The 22,275-nt window shown below is 40.8% G+C and overlaps 2 protein-coding genes across 13 annotated transcripts in view; both read right to left on the minus strand.

Annotated features, from left to right (window-relative positions):
• MPP4 (MAGUK p55 scaffold protein 4) overlaps nucleotides 1-9,128 on the minus strand; it is a 40,452-nt gene extending 31,324 nt beyond the window's left edge. For 2 of the 5 annotated variants that reach the window (XM_070508406.1, XM_070508404.1), the window contains exons 1-5: nucleotides 8,972-9,123; nucleotides 7,739-7,906; nucleotides 4,497-4,609; nucleotides 3,556-3,677; nucleotides 1,217-1,294 (exon numbers count right to left, since the gene is read on the minus strand). In XM_070508406.1, coding sequence (XP_070364507.1) covers nucleotides 1,217-1,294; nucleotides 3,556-3,677; nucleotides 4,497-4,575 — 279 coding nt within the window. In that variant the 5' untranslated portion in view covers nucleotides 4,576-4,609; nucleotides 7,739-7,906; nucleotides 8,972-9,123. Of the gene's footprint in view, nucleotides 1-1,216; nucleotides 1,295-3,555; nucleotides 3,678-4,496; nucleotides 4,610-4,995; nucleotides 5,372-7,738; nucleotides 7,907-8,971 lie in introns of all 5 variants that reach the window. The other 3 variants (XM_070508405.1, XM_070508407.1, XM_070508408.1) reach the window with 3 other exon arrangements.
• A 1,298-nt stretch (nucleotides 9,129-10,426) lies between these two features.
• Nucleotides 10,427-22,275, minus strand: part of ALS2 (alsin Rho guanine nucleotide exchange factor ALS2) — a 73,100-nt gene continuing 61,251 nt past the window's right edge. For all 8 annotated transcript variants that reach the window (XM_070508403.1, XM_070508401.1, XM_070508400.1 and 5 more), the window contains 9 exons: nucleotides 20,584-20,701; nucleotides 19,345-19,502; nucleotides 17,480-17,602; nucleotides 16,780-16,956; nucleotides 15,675-15,720; nucleotides 15,402-15,463; nucleotides 14,711-14,860; nucleotides 14,375-14,471; nucleotides 10,427-12,422 (listed from right to left, as the gene is read on the minus strand). In XM_070508403.1, coding sequence (XP_070364504.1) covers nucleotides 12,384-12,422; nucleotides 14,375-14,471; nucleotides 14,711-14,860; nucleotides 15,402-15,463; nucleotides 15,675-15,720; nucleotides 16,780-16,956; nucleotides 17,480-17,602; nucleotides 19,345-19,502; nucleotides 20,584-20,701 — 970 coding nt within the window. In that variant the 3' untranslated portion in view covers nucleotides 10,427-12,383. The remainder of the gene's footprint in view (nucleotides 12,423-14,374; nucleotides 14,472-14,710; nucleotides 14,861-15,401; nucleotides 15,464-15,674; nucleotides 15,721-16,779; nucleotides 16,957-17,479; nucleotides 17,603-19,344; nucleotides 19,503-20,583; nucleotides 20,702-22,275) is intronic.

A 22,275-nucleotide genomic window follows, 5' to 3' on the forward strand; every position in this document is an offset into this window, starting at 1 on the left:
AACAGAATGAGGACAAGGGCTGCTGCAGGAGCACGTCCAGTTCAAACAACCCCAGGGGTTCATCTGGCTGGAGCAGAGTGAACAAGGGGACAGCAGAGAGTGGACGTCAGAAAGGTGGTGGGGGCTACGTTATGTTTGGTACTGTAAGAACTTTGATGTTTACCCTGAGATGGGAAGTCATTGACCGGGTCTGAGCAGAGAAGTGACATGACTTGACTAGCCTTTAAAGGGTATCTCTTGGGGCCAGCCCAGGGGCATGGTGGTTAAGTTCACGTACTCCACTTCACTAGCCCAGGGTTTGTGGGTTTGGATCCCAGGCACGAACCTACACACCGCTCATCAAGCCATGCTGAAGTGGCATCCCACATACAAAATAGAGGAAGATTGGCACAGATGTTAGCCCAGGGACAAGCTTTCTCAAGCAAAAAGAGGATGATTGGCAACAGATATTAGCTTGGGGCCAATCTTCCTCAACAACAAAAAAAAAAGAGGGGGGAATCTCTTCAGCTGCTGTGCTGGGAATAGACTACAGAGGACTAGAGAAGGAGGCCAGGCAGGAGGCTACACTGCAGTCGTCTATCTAAGAGATGACGATGCTTACGTCAGGTGGCAAAGTGGAGGTGGGGAGATTCTGGACATATTTTGAAACTAGAGCTGACAGATTGGGTGTAAGGTATGAGAGAAAGAGAAAATCAAAGACAACCCCAAAGACTTTGGGCATGAGCACTACAAGAACAAAGATGTCATCACCAAGACAGAAAATGTTGGGAGAGGAGTGGCTTTGGGGGTGGGGAGATCAGGAGCCCCGTCTGGGACAGGGTAAGTTTGAGGGGCCCATTGAACATCATATAAATAAGATGGGGAGGAGGCAGTTGGGTATGAGGGTCTGGAGTCCAGGGAAAGAGCCCAGCTGAAGATATGAATTTGGGAATCATGAGTATAACATCACCCTGTTTACTCAGGGTTCATTGAATCCAAGGTTTAGAGAAAAAAGGAAAAATATGCTAAAAATGTTATTTCTGTTCATTTCTTTTAATTTGGGGAGACAGCAGGCCAATTTTCTTCTTTCCATTAAAGCTCAATGAGAAACACTTATTAGATGCATAATCCTCAATCAAACATCTCCGTTAAAGCCTTAATTCGTTTACACGAGCACTATGAGTGGAACGGCGCCACGTTAAAGCTCTCCTCTTCTGCGGACTGACAGTCATCTTACCTCACAGGATACGGCCTGCGCGCGGGGCATGGTGGGTGCAGGCTTCCTTTCTTTGAATTCCTGGAGGCAGTCATACACCTGCAGAAGGGCCGGGTGGGAATGGCATCGTGATGACATGACTGTATCATTTTGGATTTAAGGCTCTCCATGGGAAGAAACGCCCTGGACAACGGCACAAGCAGCCAAGTAGCACATGTGTGGTGGTCTTAGTAAGGTGTCAAAGAGAAATGCACTCAAGTTTGGTGGTCCTAATCCTTCAAAGGCTTGAGTACTGGTTGCCACTAGGAATTGATTTTCCCCAACCAATACAGTGACCAAAAAAAAATTGAAACTTCCACTCTTGGTAAACTAAGCAAGAGTGGGGTTTCCAGCATTGAGACCAATAGGGGTCTGGGGCCAGAGACTGGTAAGAACCTCTGCACTGGGCAGATGCTCAGGGCCTGAGCCACATGGACCTGAAGGGGAGGCCGGGCACGAGATATTGCTTGTTTGTACCCTGCTCTTATCTTTTGTTTGCTTTTCCTCCCTTAATTCCCCAGTAAAATTTCATTTATAAAGATTCCAACTTCGTCTCTGCTGACCTGTGGGAATTTTTTTCCACACCAGGATCTAGAGTTGGACTGAGCACACCAAAGCCTGCCCAGCTCCACGGTGCAGCCACAGTCTTATTTTAGGAATCTAGTTTCTCTTACAGATGGAGAAATGAGGTCCACGAGGCCAGCTCAGCCCAGCTCTCCTCCATCAGACGTGGGATGACGGTGCTTCCCTGCTCTACCTCGGTGCCAGCGCTCAAGTTTACCTGGGTGTGATGAAGGCTGACGGATCGAGACAGGGAGCACAAAGCACAACCAGCCTACCAGTGGTGAGCAAAGGTCACGACTTCAGTGACCTTGAAACTCCTATTTCAGCTAATCCCAGGAGGAAAAAGTGCCTAGTAGAAATCAGGTAGTTTTTTCTCCCCCCAGCTTTATTGAGATATAATTGACAGATAACACTGTGTAAACTTAAGGTGTACAGCTTATTGATTTGATATACGTACATACTGCAAAACGATTACCACAATAAGGTTAGTTAACACCTCCATCACCTCGCGCAATTACCATTTTGTGTGTGTATGTTGTCACAACAATTAAGATCAACTCTCTTAGCAACTTTCAAGTACACAATACATGATTGTTAAATATAGTCCCCACACTGTACGTTAGATCCACAGAACTTACTTATCTTATAATTGAAAGTCTGTACCCTTTGACCAATATCTCTACATTTCCCCCAGCCTGTGGCAACCACCATTCTACTCTCTGCTTCTATAAGCAACTCATTTTTAGATTCCACATACAAGTGGGATCATACTTGAGATCAATAATACAAAAAAAAAGAATACAAAGAAAGTATTTGTCTTTCTCTGTCTGACTTATTTCACTTAGCATAATGCCCTCAAGGTCCATCCATGTTGTCACAAAAGGGGAGATTTCCTTCTTTTTTAAGGCTGAATAATATTCCATTATATATCCCACTTCTGGGTATATGTCCAAAGGAAATGAAATCAGTATCTCAAAGAGATACCTGCATCGCATTTTCAATGCACATTATTCACAAAAGCCAAGACATGGAAAAAAACCCGTATTCAACAACGGATGAATGGAAAAGAAATCAGGTGTTTTAAAACAAGTGCTACGAGGAGTACTTCCTTGCTCATGCTAAAGATGATGCCACTTTTCTCCTATCTTAAAGAATATAACATTAGCATGTGTCACAAGGCTGACCACACTTTACACTTAAGTGAAGGAAACACCCACATCCCAGAAAATAACTTCAAAACGCTCTTTCTTGACAATAACATTTGCTCGGAAGAACAAAATTAGTCAGATAGTAGATGCTACTGTATAGTGCATAAAATTTTAGCTGAATTTAAAAAAAGAAGAAATCCCCAGTGTAAGAAAAACTTAAGATACCTAAACAGAACTGTAAATATCTCATTTCCTGGTTTTAAATAACAAAGAGGAATAATTTTGTAACAGCATTTTTATTTATCCTGAGTTGTCCTCAAGCACAAAGGGTTGTAGATGGCTGCTAAGGGTGATGGTGACAGCCATTTGTGGTCCCAGGGACGTCTGGAGGAAAAGGAGTCGGTGGAGAAGAAAGGAGCTGCCATAGTCTTTTCCACCTAAGTTAATTCCTTCCTCAGCTAAGAGGCTTGTGTAGCTCTTTTCTGAGGATTGCCTTCTAAAAACTTTTTCCAAGTTGAAGTCTCTTGCCAACTGACAAATGTGACACTGTTGGACAAGCAGATTCTGTCTCCACAGTGAGCAAGGACTTCTAAGCCACAGAGTGCTCACCTTCAGCAGAGCCTGCAGCCACGGGGAGTTGAGGAGGTCGTACAGGAGACACACGCCATTCACGTCCCGGCTGTAGAACAGATTCAGCTCTTGCAGCACATGCCTCAGGATTTGGGAGAGACCTGGGAAAGGGAGAGGGCAGAGATGGTGGAAAGAAAGGTAGGTGTCAATATGAAAGACAGCTCAGCTGGGACGTGCCTCAGGGGAGCCTGAGCAGAGGAGGGACGCTGGATGTAAGGCCGAAAGATCTGCCTTTAAGCCCTATTCTATCACTTACCACGTGAGCTTCAGAAAGTCACCCAACTGTCTGAGACCCAGCTTCCGGTGGCATAGTGAGAACATGCTAGCTTTCCCATGGGGTTGTTGCCAACATGAGATGAAATAATTGCTCACGGTACACAGATGGAAGACTTTGTGAGAGCAATATTGCTTTCCCCTCACCAATCTTACTAGCTTCTGGTTTATTCCAAAATTACCTAGGCATTTTCTGGATCCTCCCTCTCTAATTCAAGCATAGAGTCATGTGTCTTTCCCTTTTCTGAAAATTCTTATTGAAAAATTCCAATTCTCGATAGGTTTTTAATACAAATCTCACGATTCCACTGACTAAAGGGACTGAACAATTTTAGTGAATCCTTGATGTTTTTACAAATGCTTTCAAAGAAATTCTATCTGTTGTAGTGATATTCTGAATGTGAACAATTTGTGAAGTTCTACATTTAAATAAAACACCGTGGGGTAGTGAAAAAAGAGGTTCTGAATCCACTGTGTCAATTTCTTTCCTTCCTCCTTTGAAAGTTGCTCAGACTTAAAGCCAATAGATGTGGTAGGACAAGCTACTGAAAGGGATCACAACACGCCTATCAGAATTTCTACCCCTAAATTTAGAGTGATAGTGTAAGGCCCTTCTGGTCTGGAAAACGAACCCCGGCACCACATACCATTCTTCGGATTGGTTGCCATAGAAAGTGTCTTGTCCTCCTTGTCTGGCAGATCTGCTCCTCTGTCTGACTGTATCATCCTCCCTGCCCGAGCTTCCAGAAGGAATTCAGAACTAGGGAGCAGATCAACACACAGCTCACTGAACCACGCTAGAAGGCACTTTATCTTCAACAGCATTTACTGAACAAGTCAGGCACTCGCTGCACAATGGGATCCGCGTCAATGACACAGTCCTGCCCTGTGGTGCTTCCTCTCTAAACTAACCATACCGGCTGTGAAAGAGAAAACCACTATTTCACAAAACACTCTTCCTACTCCCCTCCTGTTTTAACGAGTGAGAAGAAATGTTACTTTTGTTTATTTTTCATCTCTTTGCCTCACTGATTTTACCACTGTCCGGAGCACAGAAGAGCCTCCCCTGGCCTGCCCCACTCCGCCCCGTTCCCACTCACCGTACCCATACTTCTTCATGGCACCGATCACAACTGCAAGACTTACGGGTGACTACTGAGGCATCCTCTCAGAGTTTATTTTCTACATTGTCTTAGGAAGGTTTAGTTTCAAGAAACAGAAACCCCAAGTAATAGTGGCTTAACAGGGCAGAAGCTCGTATCTTGCTCCTGTAAAGTCCAGAGGCAGTGAAAACCCAGGGCTGGTCGGGCAGCCTTGCTGCATGAAGTCCTCAGAGAACAGGCTCCTTCCAGCTCACTGCTCCACCACCCGGGCGTGGTGTGCTTCTCATCTTCCTGCTCCAAGATGGTGGCTGGAGCCCCTGCCAGCACTTCTACATTTCAGCCAGCAGGATGGGGATGAAGAAAATGAGGGCAAAGGGAACATGCCCAGTGCTCTTCGAGGAGGTTTCACAGAAGTTATCCTACAGAACGAGAAAACACCTCATGCCCTGCATAACTTTCAAGTGCTCTGCTAGGCTTTCATGTTGCCAGAAAAAGAAAAAAACCTTATAATTATCTGAGTCTAGAACGCATTTTTTTTTTTTTTACATTAAACACAAAGCATTTTTGCAGTTTTAATATACATTGAACTTTCTGGAATGCTACTACCATAATCAAAGAATGAATTACTTTGTTTTGCTTGCTAAAGTTGTTCACCATTTCAGAAAGCCATGTCATTAATGGTAATGCTGCTCATGGTAACTAGAGTGCTGCTACCACACTCCACCATCAGGCTGTACCTGTGTCTGCATCCAAGGCTGCTGCACCCTGTTGGATTACTTTATGGGTGCAAACATGTGTTACTTCATCATATCTTTTGGGATAGTGATAGCCCATATTTACATATTGAAATCTATAATGTCTTATCAACTACATTTACTTAATTTCCCCTTTTTGTTATTACTAGAGCACTATATATACGGATTTTTTTTTTCTGAAGCTGTGTGTAAGTGTCTTAGTTTGGGTTCCCCCAGAATCAGACATAGAGCAAGGACTCTAGTGAGATGATTCGTTTGGAAAGTGATCCCAGGAAACATCTGAGAGTGGGGTATTAAGTCAGGGCAAGGGCAAAAAGCCTGTAAAAGGTGAATCAAGCAAGTAGCCACTCTGGGCACCATGGAGCTTAACCCCATGGGGGACTAGGGACAAGGGGGTGGGGGTGTTTATACACCGACGCTGCCAGTCATTGGTGGGGGCTTCTGCCTACAAGCATTACCTCTGCCCTTTCAGCCCGCCGCATGCATACTTTCAGACAGTGCGTGCAGGTGCCGGCGCTGGAAGTTGGCCCAGAGTGCACAAAATGGTAGGCACCAAGGAGCTGTGGTAGGGTCCCAACAGCATTCGTTACAGTAGGATAATAAAGGACAAATCAGGGTTAAAAAAAAAAAAAGGAGCATCTCCAAATAGTTGTTAAAGATTGGGTTATTGAATCTGATATGGGTGAGAACTGCTGTTTAGAGTCCAGACTGTGGCATCGAGCCAGGGAGGCTATCTGGATAAAACCAGATCGTCATCATGCTGTCTCCAAATTCCAAGGCAGTGAGAAGAGCAACACAGAAAGCTGTTACGGAATTTTGGTCAACTTTCTCTTACACATTATTTTCCAGTCACACTGAATTATTCAAGGGCACTGGATTCTATCAAAACTTGGTGTCTTATGGTTTTGCCTTGCCTGCCGCCACCCACCCCACCCAGCTCCAGCTGAGTCAGGCTAAACCCTGCCTTTCCCTGGGTTCCCAGTTTTGAGCCTCTGTTGAATCATTTAGCACAACAGTTGCGTCTATGACTCATCTTGCCCCCTAGAGGGGAGCACTTCGAGGGAAGGGATGGAAAAGGCAGATGCTGTGTCTGCCAGACAAAGTCAGAGCAAACAGATGGGTCTGACACAACACCTCCATGTCCAGGCACCCTCCAAAATCTGCTACCCTAAGGGTGTCTCCCAAAGCATCGGTCCTTGGTGAGGCAGTTCCGATTAAGCAAGCCAACAGCAGTCTGTGCCGCATAAAGTGGACAACATTTCTTCCATATGTAATGCCATATTTCAAGACAGTGTGCCAAAGTGCACCTCCCCATGCAGCAGACAGGGGCACTAGAGACTAAGATTCCCGAGATGAACTTACTGTGAGGGAGCTGTACAGACAGAATAGTGAATTTTATTATTAAAATAGCTTCTAATGAATCTACAGCCCACTCCGGGCTACATGGATAACTAATTCATATATACTAAAAGGCTCATTTTCTGGGCCATAAAGGCAAAAAGATTAATTTTCATCTCCACTATTTAGGTGAAGTCTAAAAACTGTGCTCATCTCAGATTTCTGTGACAAATTTGCTATGGACTGAATTGTGTTCTCTCCAAAATCATACTAGAAGCCTTAACCCCCAATGTGATGGTATGTGGGGATGGGGCCTTTGGGAGACAATTAGGTTTAGATGAGGTCAGGCATGAGGGTGGGGCCCTCATGGTGGCATTAGTGCCCTTACAAGAGACACCAGAGAGCTTGCTCTCTCTCTGTATGCAATGTGGGGACACAGCGAGAAGGAGGCTGTCCCCAAGCCAGGAAGGGGGACCTCATCAGAACACAACTATGCTGGTACCCTGACTTCCAGACTCCAGAACTGTGAGAAAGTAAATTTCTGTTGTTTAAGCCATCTATTCCCTGGCAGTTTTTGTGACAGCCCATGCTAAGACAAAAATTCAGAGGAGGAAACCCCAGAAAATGATTTACCCTCCCTCCCTCCAGGTGGCTAAGAAAACTGTTGTGACCTATGGTCCTCAGAGCACTTACCATGCTTTGCAACTCTCTCATGCATTAACCCACTCAGTGTCCAGCTCCCGTGTGGCCACGTCTGCAGAGGGTTGGAGAGCAGACACCTTGCTCGTCCTGTTCAGTGGTAGCCTCAGCACCTGTAACAGTGCTTGAGTCATAGCAAGCACTCAGTATTCCCAGTTGTTGCTGGGAATGGGCAGAAAAAAGGGAGGCCAAGATACCCAAGTAAAAGGATGACACCTCCCCAAGGAGTTTAAGAGCAGCTGGGACATCAATCTTGAGGGGGAGGCAGTGGGACTCCAGAGGAATGTGGGCCCCCTCCCCTTCTCTGACATCAACCTCCTTCCCTATCGTGCCCCTCCCTTCTCAGACATCAGCCTCCTTCTCTATCAAACTCTGAAACCAGAGGCTGACAGAGAACTTGGAGATAATCAAACGCATTCTTCATTTTACAGATAAGGAATCTGAAGTTCAAAGAGGTATTCAGTATTAACAAGTAGTAAAATCAAAAGTTTTCCTCTTTTTTTTCCATAATTATTCCAGAAAGATGCTAGTGCCTGGCAAAAGACTGGTGTCTCTTCCTTGCCTTCCGTTTCAAGACTCCGGCATCAACTCTGTCAGTTGAGACTTACGTATTTCTGCTGTCTTGAGAACGAGAATTCTTGACTGAGACTGCAAGTAAGTAAATATCCAACCACATGCAATTCTGCACTAATTAAGTAACATTGGAAGGACAGCCAGTTCTTATCATTAACTTAGAAGCTGCATTAGTGTTACCGATTTCTAATGAATTTGCGCTACACATTAGTTTAAAAGTTATATTTCCATGAAAGTTTTACAATGTAATAATTACTATTAAATGACAAATCCCCTTCCCCTACTATGCTCATTTTTCAAAATAATGCATTCTACTAAACAAAGCCCGAGAAAGCACCTGAAAACTTAACGATGAGAAATGGCCCATACTAAAATGGCTGGCTTCATCTGGGTCAAAACGCTGTTGATTAGGACTCGGAGAAATACTCCATTCTATTGAATTTCCATATCACTCATTATTCCCTACTTAAGAAATGGCTTCTCAAAATCTGCTCTTTTGAAATCATAAAATCCTCCATATAATTTGGGTTATGATGAATACATTTCAATTAGATTATCCAGAATTGTATCTTTAGCTACTAACAGTTGACAGAAAGGCAGCCTTTATAGGCGATCTCTTCTGGTAACTGAGGGTCATTCGGCAGGGTCTCTTACCTTCAGGACTGCAAACATGCAACATTGCTCCTGTTCAGAGGAAAGCTTTAGGAGAAAATATTAGTGGGCTATTAGCTGCCAAAGTCACCTCGCTGTTCTGGGTAAAACCGCTGCACATCCTCTTTGATTCAATCCACAGACGCCTAAGCCAGCCCAACCACTAAGTTACTCACAAGCCGCCCCATCACAAATCTTCTTAGGTATCCCTTGCACTGAACGGCCTAATTTATATCATTTTCAACCTTCACTTTAGTATTTTCTCTAATTGCCAGCCTATAGTTACATCAAAAAAGATTGATATTTTTGTTGACTATTTCAGGAGAACAGACTCACCACAACAGAAAATGGCATTTTTTATTTTAATGAAAGGGACAACTGTGGAGATGTCTGAGAGTAAGCTGACATATTAATCTTATTTTCTCACACTGGTGAGAAACCAGTAGAAGACTCTTCAGCCAATAACAATGAAGCCTATAAAACAGTTCCTTCTGGAAGGCTCCCTATCAAGCCACAGTTATGAACTTAATAGTCCATCTGTCTCAGATTGGAGCCACTAATTATCTGAAAATTTTACATTGCAGGGAGGGGTCAGTGGGAAGAACCTTTAGAAGCAGACATCACAGAAAGAACAAGAGGGCACTGCTGACAGCAAGGCCAAACGTAAAGACCAAGGGGCCACTGTCAGAGGTTTATCCGCCCTTTATCCTAAATTAAACGAACAAGCTTTCCTTTGCTCTCCAGTGTGGATGAAAAAAGGTAGGAATGTGACACATTGGTGACTGTTTGAGCACAGGATGTTCTATCAAGAGCACTTAATTTTATTAAAAGTTTTCAAGTCAATTTTTACTTTACTACCTTCCAATGCATAACACAGCCTTGGAATGACATCTCTGGCAGGTGTAGTAAGCAAGAGCGCTGCAATCAGAGTACGGAGGTTCTAGGCTGGAGTCCCAGCTCCAACAGTGAGCTGACCACAGCCACTCCTTGTCTGCAGAACAGGGCTCCTGGGGTTACCACCTGCCGCCCCAGGGCTGCTGTGGGCACTCATCACGCCTGCTGCATGAGCGCCAGGTGTTTCTCTGTATAGACACTGGCCTGGAGACAGAGGTTTCTCCCCCAAGAGAAGTGAGAATTTATAATTTTGATATGCTATCTGAAAAGTATAAATATAATGTGAAGAATCTAACGTAACTGGACAGTTTCATTCATGACTCCAATAAAAGCATGAATTGTAACTTTTTTTTTTTCAGAATTGAGACAGCCTACCATCATTTGAGAATTTCTTAGTGGGTCTCAAGCTTTTCTCTGCCCATCTCCAGAGTTATCTCTCTCTCTCACAAGGTCAAAGACATTCAGTAGCCTTTTCAAGCCAAATGTGGAATTTGTGTTTATTCAAAAGTCAAAACAATCCTTAATGGAAATGAAAACTTTAACATAATCTTTTTTTTTTCCTGCTTTTTCTCCCCAAACCCCCCCGGTACACAGTTGTATATCTTAGTCGCAGGTACTTCTAGTTGTGGCATGTGGGATGCCGCCTCAACGTGGCCTGATGAGCGGTGCCATGTCCGCGCCGAGGATCCGAACCCTGGGCCGTCGCAGCGGAGCGCAGGAACTCAACCACTCGGCCACAGAGCCCGCCCCAAACATAAACTAATCTTTAAGTGTTGATCTCTTTCCAACAATGGGCAGGCAGGCACATTCTGGGAGAAAGCAGCCGTGAGAGGGAAAGGCTTCCTGAGACATTACAACTGGTAGATGATAACTAAGGCCTAATATTTCTAACCAGAATTTTAAATCCTCACTCTTCCCTTCCCTGAGTCCGTTGAGGAAAAAAATAAACTATAAAAATATGCCTTTTAGTCAAAGAAATAATCGATTTTTTTAAAAAGCCTTGTCCTTGGGTTATCAGGATCAGAAAGTTAATTTGTTTTTGCCAGCAAAGGTGCTGTAAGTTTATGTTTATTTAAAGAGAGCAATCTCTTTAACCTCAGAGGGACCTTTGAAGCCAATATGAAGAGGAATGGATTACAATGTGGGCAAAAAAAATACTAGGCCTGGATTTCTTTTAAATTTTTAGGCTGCCCTGTGTCATTTCTTTTGCAATCATAAAACAATCTCATAAAGATGAATGTCTTTTATTACGAAAATTGCTGTTACATTACAGCCAACATTCCAAAACAGTATTTCAATAAACACTTGTCTTGATTATAAAGTAGAGCAGAAACCATGATCCTTTTACAAAATTGATTAACATCTGCTGATGTTAACATCAATCAGGAGGACTCCATATGCTCACCAGGATGTGTGGATGAGATGAGGAAGAGCACCTATGTTATTCAAAACAGCTACTAGTGTTACTTGTACAGTGTAAATCAACCACTTACAATAGGACATTAAAAAAAAAAAAGGCAAAAAGCAAAACACTAAAACATTGAGGTGTCACAACACTTTTGAGATGGGAAAAGCCAAAGCTTGTCTCCTTTCTCTTCCCCTCTGTGAGTTCAGTGCGAGGAATAGGGAAGAACCACAACACCAGGTCAAGGAGGGATGCAGCTCTTTGCGTCCACATCCCCAGTCTGTAGTCCTGCTCCCAAATGCCTGCATGCAAACCTCTTCGGGCTCTCATTCACAGGCCTTGGGACACAGTGTCTGCACATGGACAAGTGAGGGTCCATAGCTGCTCCGAGTCAGTGTCTGAATTCCAGTGTATGCACTCTGTAGCACTGTAGGGAAACCAAGAGCACAACTCCCATGTTCTTTTCATCAGCAGGCAGAAACTCTCATTTGGATGCATTCCATGTTTGGGGTCAGGGTGTGGCAGTTACTATGTAGAACCTCTCCCATTATGAATATCCTGGTGGAAAAGCTTAGAAAGAGTTAAAACTGCAGTTTAAAAGTTCCTCTTTCCCCTCCCTCAGCAAAGAAGCTTGATGCACACATGATTGCAAGGAATTTAGGAAGGCATAGTGTGGCTACTGTAGTTTCAAGTACAATCTGCTCCTTGCAAAGGTTTGGGGCAACTGCAGGCAAACCAGAAACTCAAAAATATTCACCAACTTCTTAAACATAAGAAGTTATACTGAGAACTTTGTTTACAACTTCATGTAGCTGGCATACTCGTAATGTAGAAAGGGATATCCTCTTTCTCCAAACAGTAGATGTGATATTTTGGGAACTTAATAGGCCAGGTATAGGACTAATCTGATTTTCACCTCCTTTTCAATCCTCCCTTTAAACTACACAGTCTTTTTTCTTTTAGGCTCAGGGCTGTGATCATTAGTGAGGCTCAGAAATAACCAAAATAATACAATGTCCTAATTTCAACATCACTCTTTTTTGCCACTACAGGAAGATGCCAGATGGTGCTAAAACCCTCTGTGTAGATAATCCAGTTGTCAAGCTGTTATGCAGCCTAGTTAAGCTTCTCACGCTGGATCTGGTAGTAACATGCCTGGAAAAAAGTTCAAAACAATTTCAAATTTACTTTGAAAGAAATTACATAAACAGAGCAAGGCACATGGGACTGAGGAAAGGAACCCCTTGTTGATACTGAGGGCCCACCAAAATCAGGTGCTTTCATTTTCCCATTTTCTTCCAGTCCTCCATCCAATGTCTAATTTGCCCAGTTGTAATTAGTAGAGATAAAATTTTGTACATTTTCCTCTAATTCTAGAACAAACTTTTCACAAGTTGTATAATATTCTTCACTAGGTAGAAATACCATAATTTACTAAGCCACTATTGATTGGACATTGAGAATATGCTGATTGTGATAAGGTACCCAAACAACTGTTATCAGAATTACCTCATATGTCTGATCAACATACAGATGAACTATCATTCCAGACCTAGGGAGTCAGAATTTCTAGGAATATATTTTTAAGAAGCATCCCCAGGTGACTTTTAAAGTATCCAGGTTTAGGAGTTACTCATATTACAAAGAATACCTCATCCAGATAATATATAATGTTTCCCATTCTTATTCCCTTAGGATAAATCTCCAGGAGTAGGGTCACTCAGGCAAACTCCACAGACATTTCAGGTGTTGTTGATATCAACGTTAATAACAACTGTTTTCCAAAACAGTGATTGTTATTTAATCCATTATTGGCAATGTGGGAGTAATACTGATATCACTCTAACCAATCAGCACTAGGTATAATTTTAAAACATTTTTGTCAATTTAGTAGGCAAAAAATGGCACCTTATTTAAATCTGCAGTCCTGTAATTTTCAGTAAGGCTGAGTATCTTCCTACAGATAAATGTATTCATTCAATTTCTTCCTTGGTGATATGTTTAAAGATGCTCTTCATATAACATAAATACTAATAATGTAAGTCATTGGTGGCCAATATTTTCCCCAGTTCCCCACCTTTTCAGTTTAGTTTTTAGAAATGTTAATAGTATTTAAGTTGTATAGTTTAAAAAATTAACCCAAGCCAGAAACCTGACATGAAATTCCAATTTTTTCTCATTTTAATTTGCCTGCCTTTCCTTCTCTCTTCTTTTTTCTATATTTAAACCCTAAAACATCTGCAAGTTGCTATGTGGGTGAGTCCATCCTCCCTGCAAAACTGCTAATAAACTATCCCAGTATTTTGACCATTTATTAAATAATTCCTCTCTTTTCCATTTTTGTGTTTGAAGTTTTCATTTTCATATGTGAAATATTTTTTTATAATACTGCCTGTATGGGGGCTATCCTTTCCATTTAGATATTTGTCTATTCCTGTGACAGTAACAAATCATCTTATCTTAATTACTGTAATTCTATATTTTACTAACTGGCAGAGTGGGTCTGTTCTCACTCTCTTTTTTCAGAGGTGTTTTTGTCACTTTCTATTTGTTGTTCTTCTGATAACTTCAGAATGATTCTATCAAATTCCAAGAAAAATCAAGGTGGGAGAACTAAAATGACCTCCAACAATCCCCAGAGAGCACCCAGATCAAAGAACTTCATTTGTAACCTACTGGTTACAATAAACACATGGAAAGAAAGACCATGCAATTCATGTTGGTTCAATACATACTGACTTCTGTGTTTTACCTTAGTTCCATGAAACAGCTCTACTGTTGGAAACTTTTTTGGACACTAAGAATCCTTTTTCTTTCTTTTCTAGAGTTACAATTATATAGAAAGTCTGCATTTATAAGCATCTGTAACAATTTGAATGATCAATTTACAGGGAAGATTGGGTAGTGAATAATTTGCTTTAGTATTAAGAATAACTCATTCTACTTAAATACATTATCATATTTAAAAATATTAACAATGTGTGCTCTAAAGGCACAATGTTTACATTAAACTTTTACATAAGGAAATGGTTAATGACAGATTTATAATTTAGTAAATGAAAGACAAATTTTAAGATAAAAAAATAATCAATAATACCTACACTTACCTTCAAGGTGGTGAACATTATACCCTGTTCCCCATGCTGAAGATAGGGGTCCATTAGGTCCTCAATGAGGTGTACCTCAGAACCTAAATTCCTAATCCTGACCCAAAGAGAAAAAGATACTGAGTTATTTACGCTCGTATGTGCATCCTCCTTTTGAATCAATTTGAGGGGAAAAGAAAGAACAGCTCAACAAAGAGGAAATACCACGGTGGAATGGGTTAACAGAGTGGGTTTCTTCTAATGGGGGAGCATATTCCTGCCATCTGTTCAGAAAAAGCAAGGGGCAGACTTGTCAAAATAATGTCACTAATACTAAAGTCAGAAAAGATTGGTCACCTGGCCCGTAGCACCACATATAAGAAAACAGGAAACAAGTCATCCATGGACCACAGGAAGTCTTCTTGAAGTGATGCCAGGACACTCTGAGAGATCTCCTCAAACGTCTGCTGGATGACTTTAAGTTTGTCTGATGGGGTAAATGTTGTGCTGTTGTAAAAAAAAAAAAAAATCCTATAATTTTCTCATAGGGGCATTTGATACTAATGTTTTTATAATATGCTCTCTTTGGGCTCATGTGCCTTAACTTGGACACATCAGGCATAATGAGTTGCTGGAAGGGATGACTTTGTAATCCTACGGTTCTCTGAGAAAAGAAGCGTCTAAGTACCTATGGTTCATATGGAAGATTCACCAAGTCATAGATCATCTCTTTTACCCCTGTGGAATCTTATTTTCCTAATACATGCTCTTCTCTGTGTGAGAAGTTTGGTTAGTTTCCATTTGGCTAAAGATGGGATTATGCAGATAAATTTCTGGTTAGGATCTCCATGACTTCTGAAAATGCAAGGGCCTCCTCGACTAAAAGGTAACCAAATATCTCAGAGGAGACTTCTCTTCCCCAGGCTGAGTCTGCCACCACCTGGGAGTGAAGGGGCGCTCAGAGCTTAGGGAAGGTAAGATCTCATTCATATCTTCAAAGACTAACCACACTCTGATTTACGTGAGTTTTCAACAAATCAGCGATTACCTGATCTGCTGTAGACATTCTATGGCTGAGGCAAAACAAGCATCTTTTGTGGTTGGCAAAATCTGCAAAAAAGAATTTATAACGGTCAAAGAAGAAAGCTGTCTTTTGCAGTAACAATAAAAATAAATGACACCAATGGCAGGGTGCAGGTCTCTGGTGAGTAACTCATGCTTGGGTACTATTCTACCAAAGTAAAAAGAAAATATTTTGCTATCTCGAATTGCCCACACCAAAGAAAAGCATATTTGTTAAGGAAACTAAAATCTACTATACCTTTTTACTCTCTCCAAGGATTGACAAGCTCACTGGCCAAAATTTCCTACAATGGAATCCATAAATTGTTAATATAAGTTATTAGTTATAATAGATTAATCCCCATAAAAACAGTTGATGGCTTTATTAGCTTCCCTGTGTCCACTTAAAATAAGTGTTCCACAGACAGGTTAAGTTTTAATAAGCATTCCAGAAGTAATTTAAGAGTTCCTGTCCCTAAGGTATTGGTCATTCTATATTCCAATAACCCCACACATTACAGATGGTACCAAATATTGGACAGAATCTCTACTTGGTTTTATCTATTTTTACTATTAAATTATTCCATTGAAAAAATTCACTTTCCAATTAAGACTTATTCAACTTTTCTTTTCTTTGAGGAAGACTGTCCCTGAGCCAATATCTGTGCCAATCTTCCTCTACTCTGCATGTGGGATGCTGCCATAGCATGGCATGATTAGCAGTGTGTAGGTCTGCGCCCAGGGTCTGAACCCACAAACCCTAGGCTACTAAAGCAGAATGCACGAACCCAACCACTACTCCATCAGGCCAGCCCCTTCGACTTTTTTTGATAGCACATATATGTAATTATTATGTGGTAGGGGTGATCAGCTTTATCATAACACTAGATAGAAAGCATAATCATTCAGTATTTCCCTGGAATAACAAGAAACAATGCCCTACAGCAAAAAGAACACTTCTAAACTTTAAATTAGAAATTGGAGACGGAGAGGGAGGGAAGAGAAGGAGGGAAGGAAGAATGCCGAAGACTAAAATACAATTAACTTTTTCTGAGAAAGTGAATGTATATATTTTGCTTTAAAGAACTGTAAAATATCAGGCAGGATAACTCAAATTTAATTTATATATAAAATACCCACACGAAAAAATTATTCAGAAGAATAATCAGATTTCATACTCATCTCCAAAAATTCTCAGAAATAAAGATTATTAAATATCACTATTTTGCTAAATGAGACAAACATGCAAATAAGTAAATTGCAAATCACATATTTAATTATATATCAAAGTACCAAATTCCTGATAATGCTGTTTGCACTTTAAGTTAAAACCGTCAGATTGCCCTCATAACTAATGTACTCACCTCTGCACCCCAAGGAAGCCCAGAAGAGCAACATCTGGCTGCTTGTTGAGCCGCAGAACACATTCCCAGTAAATGTCTTCCTCGCGATCGTTGTCCAGGGCATACAGCATAAACAGAGGAGGGTAGAGCCGAGGTAGCAACACAGGAAGCAGTAAGCCAGAACTTGTTACCACATAACTACAAAATATTAGAGTGAGAGGGAGAAACATTGATATAAAAACTGAATACAGAATCAAAGATAGAGCTTCAGTTTCTAGAAGCTGAAAGTAAAGACGGGATATTTTGAGTAAAGAAGCAGTTATAATATTACTCTACTTTTATACGTGGAGTTACCACGAGGAGCTTACCTATGACCCTAGAGGTTTGTCTTGGACCAACTGTGAATTCTTTTCATTAACTTAAAATCTAACTGAAAACCCACCCTGTCTCCATTTGAAGGCTGATTTCCCCCTTGTCTTCGGCCAGCATGATTTTTCTTTGCTCAGCAGCCTTTGTGCCCAGTCATGTGTGGTTGCACTTTCATGGGGTTTGGCTAACAGAACTTGAGACCTAAAGGAACCTCAGAGATGACCTAGTCCAATCATATAGCTTTAGAAATAAGGCAACCAATCTAGAGGAAACAATCTTTCCTTGGGATTCTCGGGATAAGATCATGTAGCCCCCACTCCTTTCTTTGCTATCTCCACTCAACCCCACTTACCCTGGCTCTGGTGATTCGGACCTGGAATCTGACCTCCCAGTGCAAAAGGATTTCCTTTCAGTTGGCAGAGGAGCAGAGAGAGGAATCGTGCTGCCCTCTTCAGGAAGCTCAGGAAATAAGAACCTAAGGAATAACAAAAAATGTAACTCTACAAGAGTACCTTTAGAGTGGCTAAAAAGAGTGAAAACACATTTCCATCACTTAATCTATATAAGAACCTATGAAATTAAATTTTATATCAACTAAATGTTTTAGTTCCCTGAGAATCTTAACTGATGCTTCTTCCAGGACAAAATTAAGACTTAGCTAATATCACTAAAAAATCTTCATGTGCTATGGTTTTTTCTGTCTAGTTTCTAAAGAATGAAGAATTCTGATCTATATATGTTTTTCTTACTGGCAAATCTCAGCTGAGGTCAATTTGTATTGACTTTTCAAGCTGAGACTACTATTCTCAGAGTATAAACAAATACCAGTGGAAATTAATTGTATGTCCAACATTAAGAAAAAAATGAAAACTCAATTAATGTAAAATTTTTAAACGTTTTTTTAAAAAGTCAAGCTGCTGAACAAATTTTTCCAAATGATGGAGCTGCTAAGTTGTTGAGGATTTTTTTCCTAGGCTTTGAAATTGCCCTAGACTCTATCTGTGACCTTCTATGCAAACAGTGGGCTCCAGAGTAAACAAGCTTACTGTCCTCTTTATTTTTACAGCCAGACCTCGACCCTTTAAAGGCAGTTTGCAATCATCTCTATTTCTGTCAAGTTATGCCATGTCCCTGCCTCTGCCCCTAATTTTACACTTAGGAAGACTGAAAAAGGTCAGGAAACTTCTCTTCATTAAACCCAACTAGCTCATGTCAAAGCTGAAACACTTGCAGCCCAATGATCCTAGCAGATCACACTGCCACCTCAAAACCTGAAACATTTCCAAATGCATTTATCAATTTTGAAGGTAATAATATAAAGACGTTTTCTGAGACAAATTCATAAACTTTTACGTAATTATCTAAATATCGTATCTACTTTTTGGTTTGACCCAGTAAAAGATCTTGAATTTCCAAATTTGAAGTTCCAAATTTGCTTGCTGCCTGAAACTCTCTTTCCAAAGATGCTTACTTGCTGGCTTGCTCACCTTCTTCAAAGTCTCTGCTCAGATATTACCTATTAGCCAGGTCTCCTTGACCTTCTTTTTAAAACAGTAGCATCCTACCTCCAGCCCCATCCTCTTTCCCTCTGTCACATTCATCTTCACTGACATACTGTATATTTACTCTGTCCCCACTAATATGTAAGCCTCATGAGAGTACTGATAAATTTCTGCAAGGGGTAGAATGGTGCTAACCATAGATGCACTCAATAAATATTTGTTGAATAAATGAATGAATATGCTGCTGTTGTCAAGGGACAGGACATAAATACCCATAAATTCAAAACTCCCTATTAGACTTTATCTCTTCTGTGGTTAGGTTTTAGAGACATGATTTTGCCTAGAGATTAAATCCAAAGAAGACTATCATACTTCATACCAAAATCAGTATTAAAAAAAAACATTTATTTTAGGCTTTTATTATACTTACTGAGCAAGAAAGACATAAAGGAAACAGGCAACAAAAGCTAAGGTTCATCTTTTTAAATATTTAGGGCATAAACATAAAGTGAAATACATGTTTTCATCATTTAATCTCTTTAAGAATCTATGGCATAAAACCATTTTCTTGATGAAAAATTTCTGTGATAAATTATGTGGGGACATTTGTGATTGTTCACAAAGCTGTAATTTCTAGATTCAGGATGAAGATACCCAAGCATTAGTATAAACTAGTATTTCACAGTTTGCAGACTTAAGTGAAACGATCTTTTACCTCACCAGCTGGAAAAGTCGCTTCAGGTAGGACTTAATCTCCTTCACAGCCTCCTGCAATAACCGGCGGTTGGCTCCCACCCCAACATATGTCATTCTGTACACGGCAACCAGCGTCTCCACGAGCCTGCCCAGGGGGTGCAGAGGAGTGTCACAGGCCTGAGCAGGAAGAAAATCAGTGAAGTCAGCTAACGTGCACTAACAGCAGAGACAATCAATCAATCAATCAATAATAAACAATTTCATAAATTATAATTTTCAAAATAGCAGGAGTCAACTTTTGGACCAGGAAAATTCAAATACTTCAACTTTTCTGAAAGTACTGAGTCTACCCAAATTACATGGAGTAGAAGTTTCCTAATCTTTTTTTTTTTTTTTGAGGAAGATTAGCCCTGAGCTAACTGCTGCCAATCCTCCTCTTTTTGCTAAGACTGACCCTGAGCTAACAATCATGCCCATCTTCCTCTGCTTTATATGTGGGATGCCTACCACAGCATGGCGTGCCAAGCGGTGCCATGTCCGCACCCGGGATCTGAACCAGTGAACCCCGGGCCACCGAAGCAGAACGTGTGCACTTAACCGCTGTGCCACCAGGCCGGCCCCAGATGTTTCCTAATCTTAATCAAAGAATCCTTTTAACATCTTAGGAATATAGCTTCGAAAACACTGATAAAGATTATTATTAAAAGAAAGGTTCTAACATACTTTAAACCTCACAAAAAATACAGGAAATGTGACCTTGGAGGAAACTAAATAATGACAGCTGCTTATGCTCTGGAACAGCTGCTCTTCAGTTCCCTTGATTTCTCTTAATTCCTTCCTGCACCCCCATATCAATGCATGTCATACTGAAACTGCAGGTGATCTCACAGGATTTGAGAAGGAAGCAAAGACAGCATAACTATGAGGTGAGGGCAGCATGCGTTATGTTTGTAATCTCTAGTTTGCTAATGTTACTAACAAAAAGCCACATTTTAAACTCTGACCCTAGTTCTCTAGAACCCCGTGAACACTTTACATAACTTAAAAAGTTTTATCAACATAGGGCAATCTTCATGTGGAAGTGCACTGTCAGTAGTCAGAGAATTAAAAAAAAAAATTTGTTACTAGATTTTAAATTAGAAATTATAAAGCAAAAACAGGATTAGGGTAACAATAAGCTGTGGGTACATTTGAATGATATATTGTGGTAGCTGCATCATTAATTCACAAGACCAGGGTAATTCTGACTCTAGTTTACCTTTATCAAATATTTCTTGATGTCATCATATTTCTCCACAGAGAAGGCACCAACATGCTGAGGAATGAATTCCAAACTCTCTAGTGTCTGAGTCTGCGAACGACTTAGTATCTCTGGACTATAAAAAGGGAAAAGACAGCCTATTATGTATTTCACATCAGGAAAGCAAGATAATCACAATGTGCACATGAAACACAGTCACCAACTAAGGATGAAATGGAATACCCAGCACAGTGTTTGCCACAAATGAGCTCATAATCGGTAACTGACCTGCTATTAGGTTTACTTAGTCATTCAAAACAGCATTTAATGTGACTTCATATCAACTACAGTAAATTAATGAAGATTTTGCTCCAATATAAAACCATGGTGTTGGGAAATACTATAATGTTAGCTTGAAGAGAAAACTGGTGACAGACTTGTTAGTGACAAGAGAAAAATGGAATAAAAGGGGGAGAGGGAGATAAGGAAAAAGGAAAACAAATCAAAGGACAAAGGAAGAAATGAAAATGAGTTCAAGAAGTCAGGAGACTGGAGACTGCAGCAGGTGGTGAGGTAAGCACATATGGGTAAACGGAAGCTTTGGACAAAGAGGCTAAGACAAGACACATACTTGATAATCAACAGAAGTTTTTGGTAATGGCACTCTCATTTAGAAACAGTACATAATCATTATTATTATATTATTCTAGATAAGCAAGACTTTTGTGGTCACAATATGGTTTCATATAAAATTCATTCATTCTCATTCCTTGGAAAAACCCAACAGTTAACCAAGGTTAACTGGAGGGCTAAAGCCTCAATGTCTACACTGACAGACTCTATCAGTTAAGGCTGACCGTCTGCATCACACGCAAGGGCAAGTCCACAGCTTTAACCAATTCTGAGGGCTTCCATTTCTTCTACTGATAGAATAGAAGGTAAAAATCATGAACTTCAATAATGAAACGCTATAATCAACTCCCATTTATCCCAAATACAAGAAAAAAAACCAAACCTAAACTTCTTTCCACGCTGCAGGGATTAGCAAGTTCTTTAGGTCCAAATGTTGAGCAATGCTTGTGGGAGTTACCGGCCAAGTTAAAGAACAAGGAAATACTGAACCTGCCCTGATGGCCTAGTTGTTAAAGTTCAGCGCACAGTGCTTCAGTGGCCCCGGTTTGGTTCCTGGGTGCCGAACTACACCACTTGTCTGTCAGTAGCCATGCTGTGGCGGCAGCTCACAAAGAACAACTAGAAGGACTTAACAACTAGAATATACAACTATGTATTGGGGCTTTGAGGAGGAAAAAAAAAAAGGAAGATTAGCAACAGATGTTAGCTCAGGGCAAATCTTTCCCAGCAAAAAAAAAAAAAAAAAAAAGGAAATATGAAGAAAGGCAGATGGAGAAAAGACAAACAGGAAAACGGAAAGAAAAGGAGAAAAGGGGAAGAAATTTTAAAAAGTAGAAAAAAGAGAAATAAAAAAGTACATCTGTAATTTTCTTTTCAGTACTTCAAAATTGTTGTGCCGCTTCCTTTTGGCCTCCAAGGTTTCTGATGACAAATATGAAGCCATCTGAATTGCTGTTTCCCTATAAGCAATGCAGCATTTTTCTCCAGTTACTTTCAAGATTTTTTTCTCTCAATTTGAATATGATGCGTCTGTACACAGACATCTCTGTTTTTCCCAGGATGTGGTTTGCTCAGCTG

Source organism: Equus asinus, chromosome 4 (assembly GCF_041296235.1).
Source record: "Equus asinus isolate D_3611 breed Donkey chromosome 4, EquAss-T2T_v2, whole genome shotgun sequence".
NCBI lineage: Eukaryota > Metazoa > Chordata > Mammalia > Perissodactyla > Equidae > Equus > Equus asinus.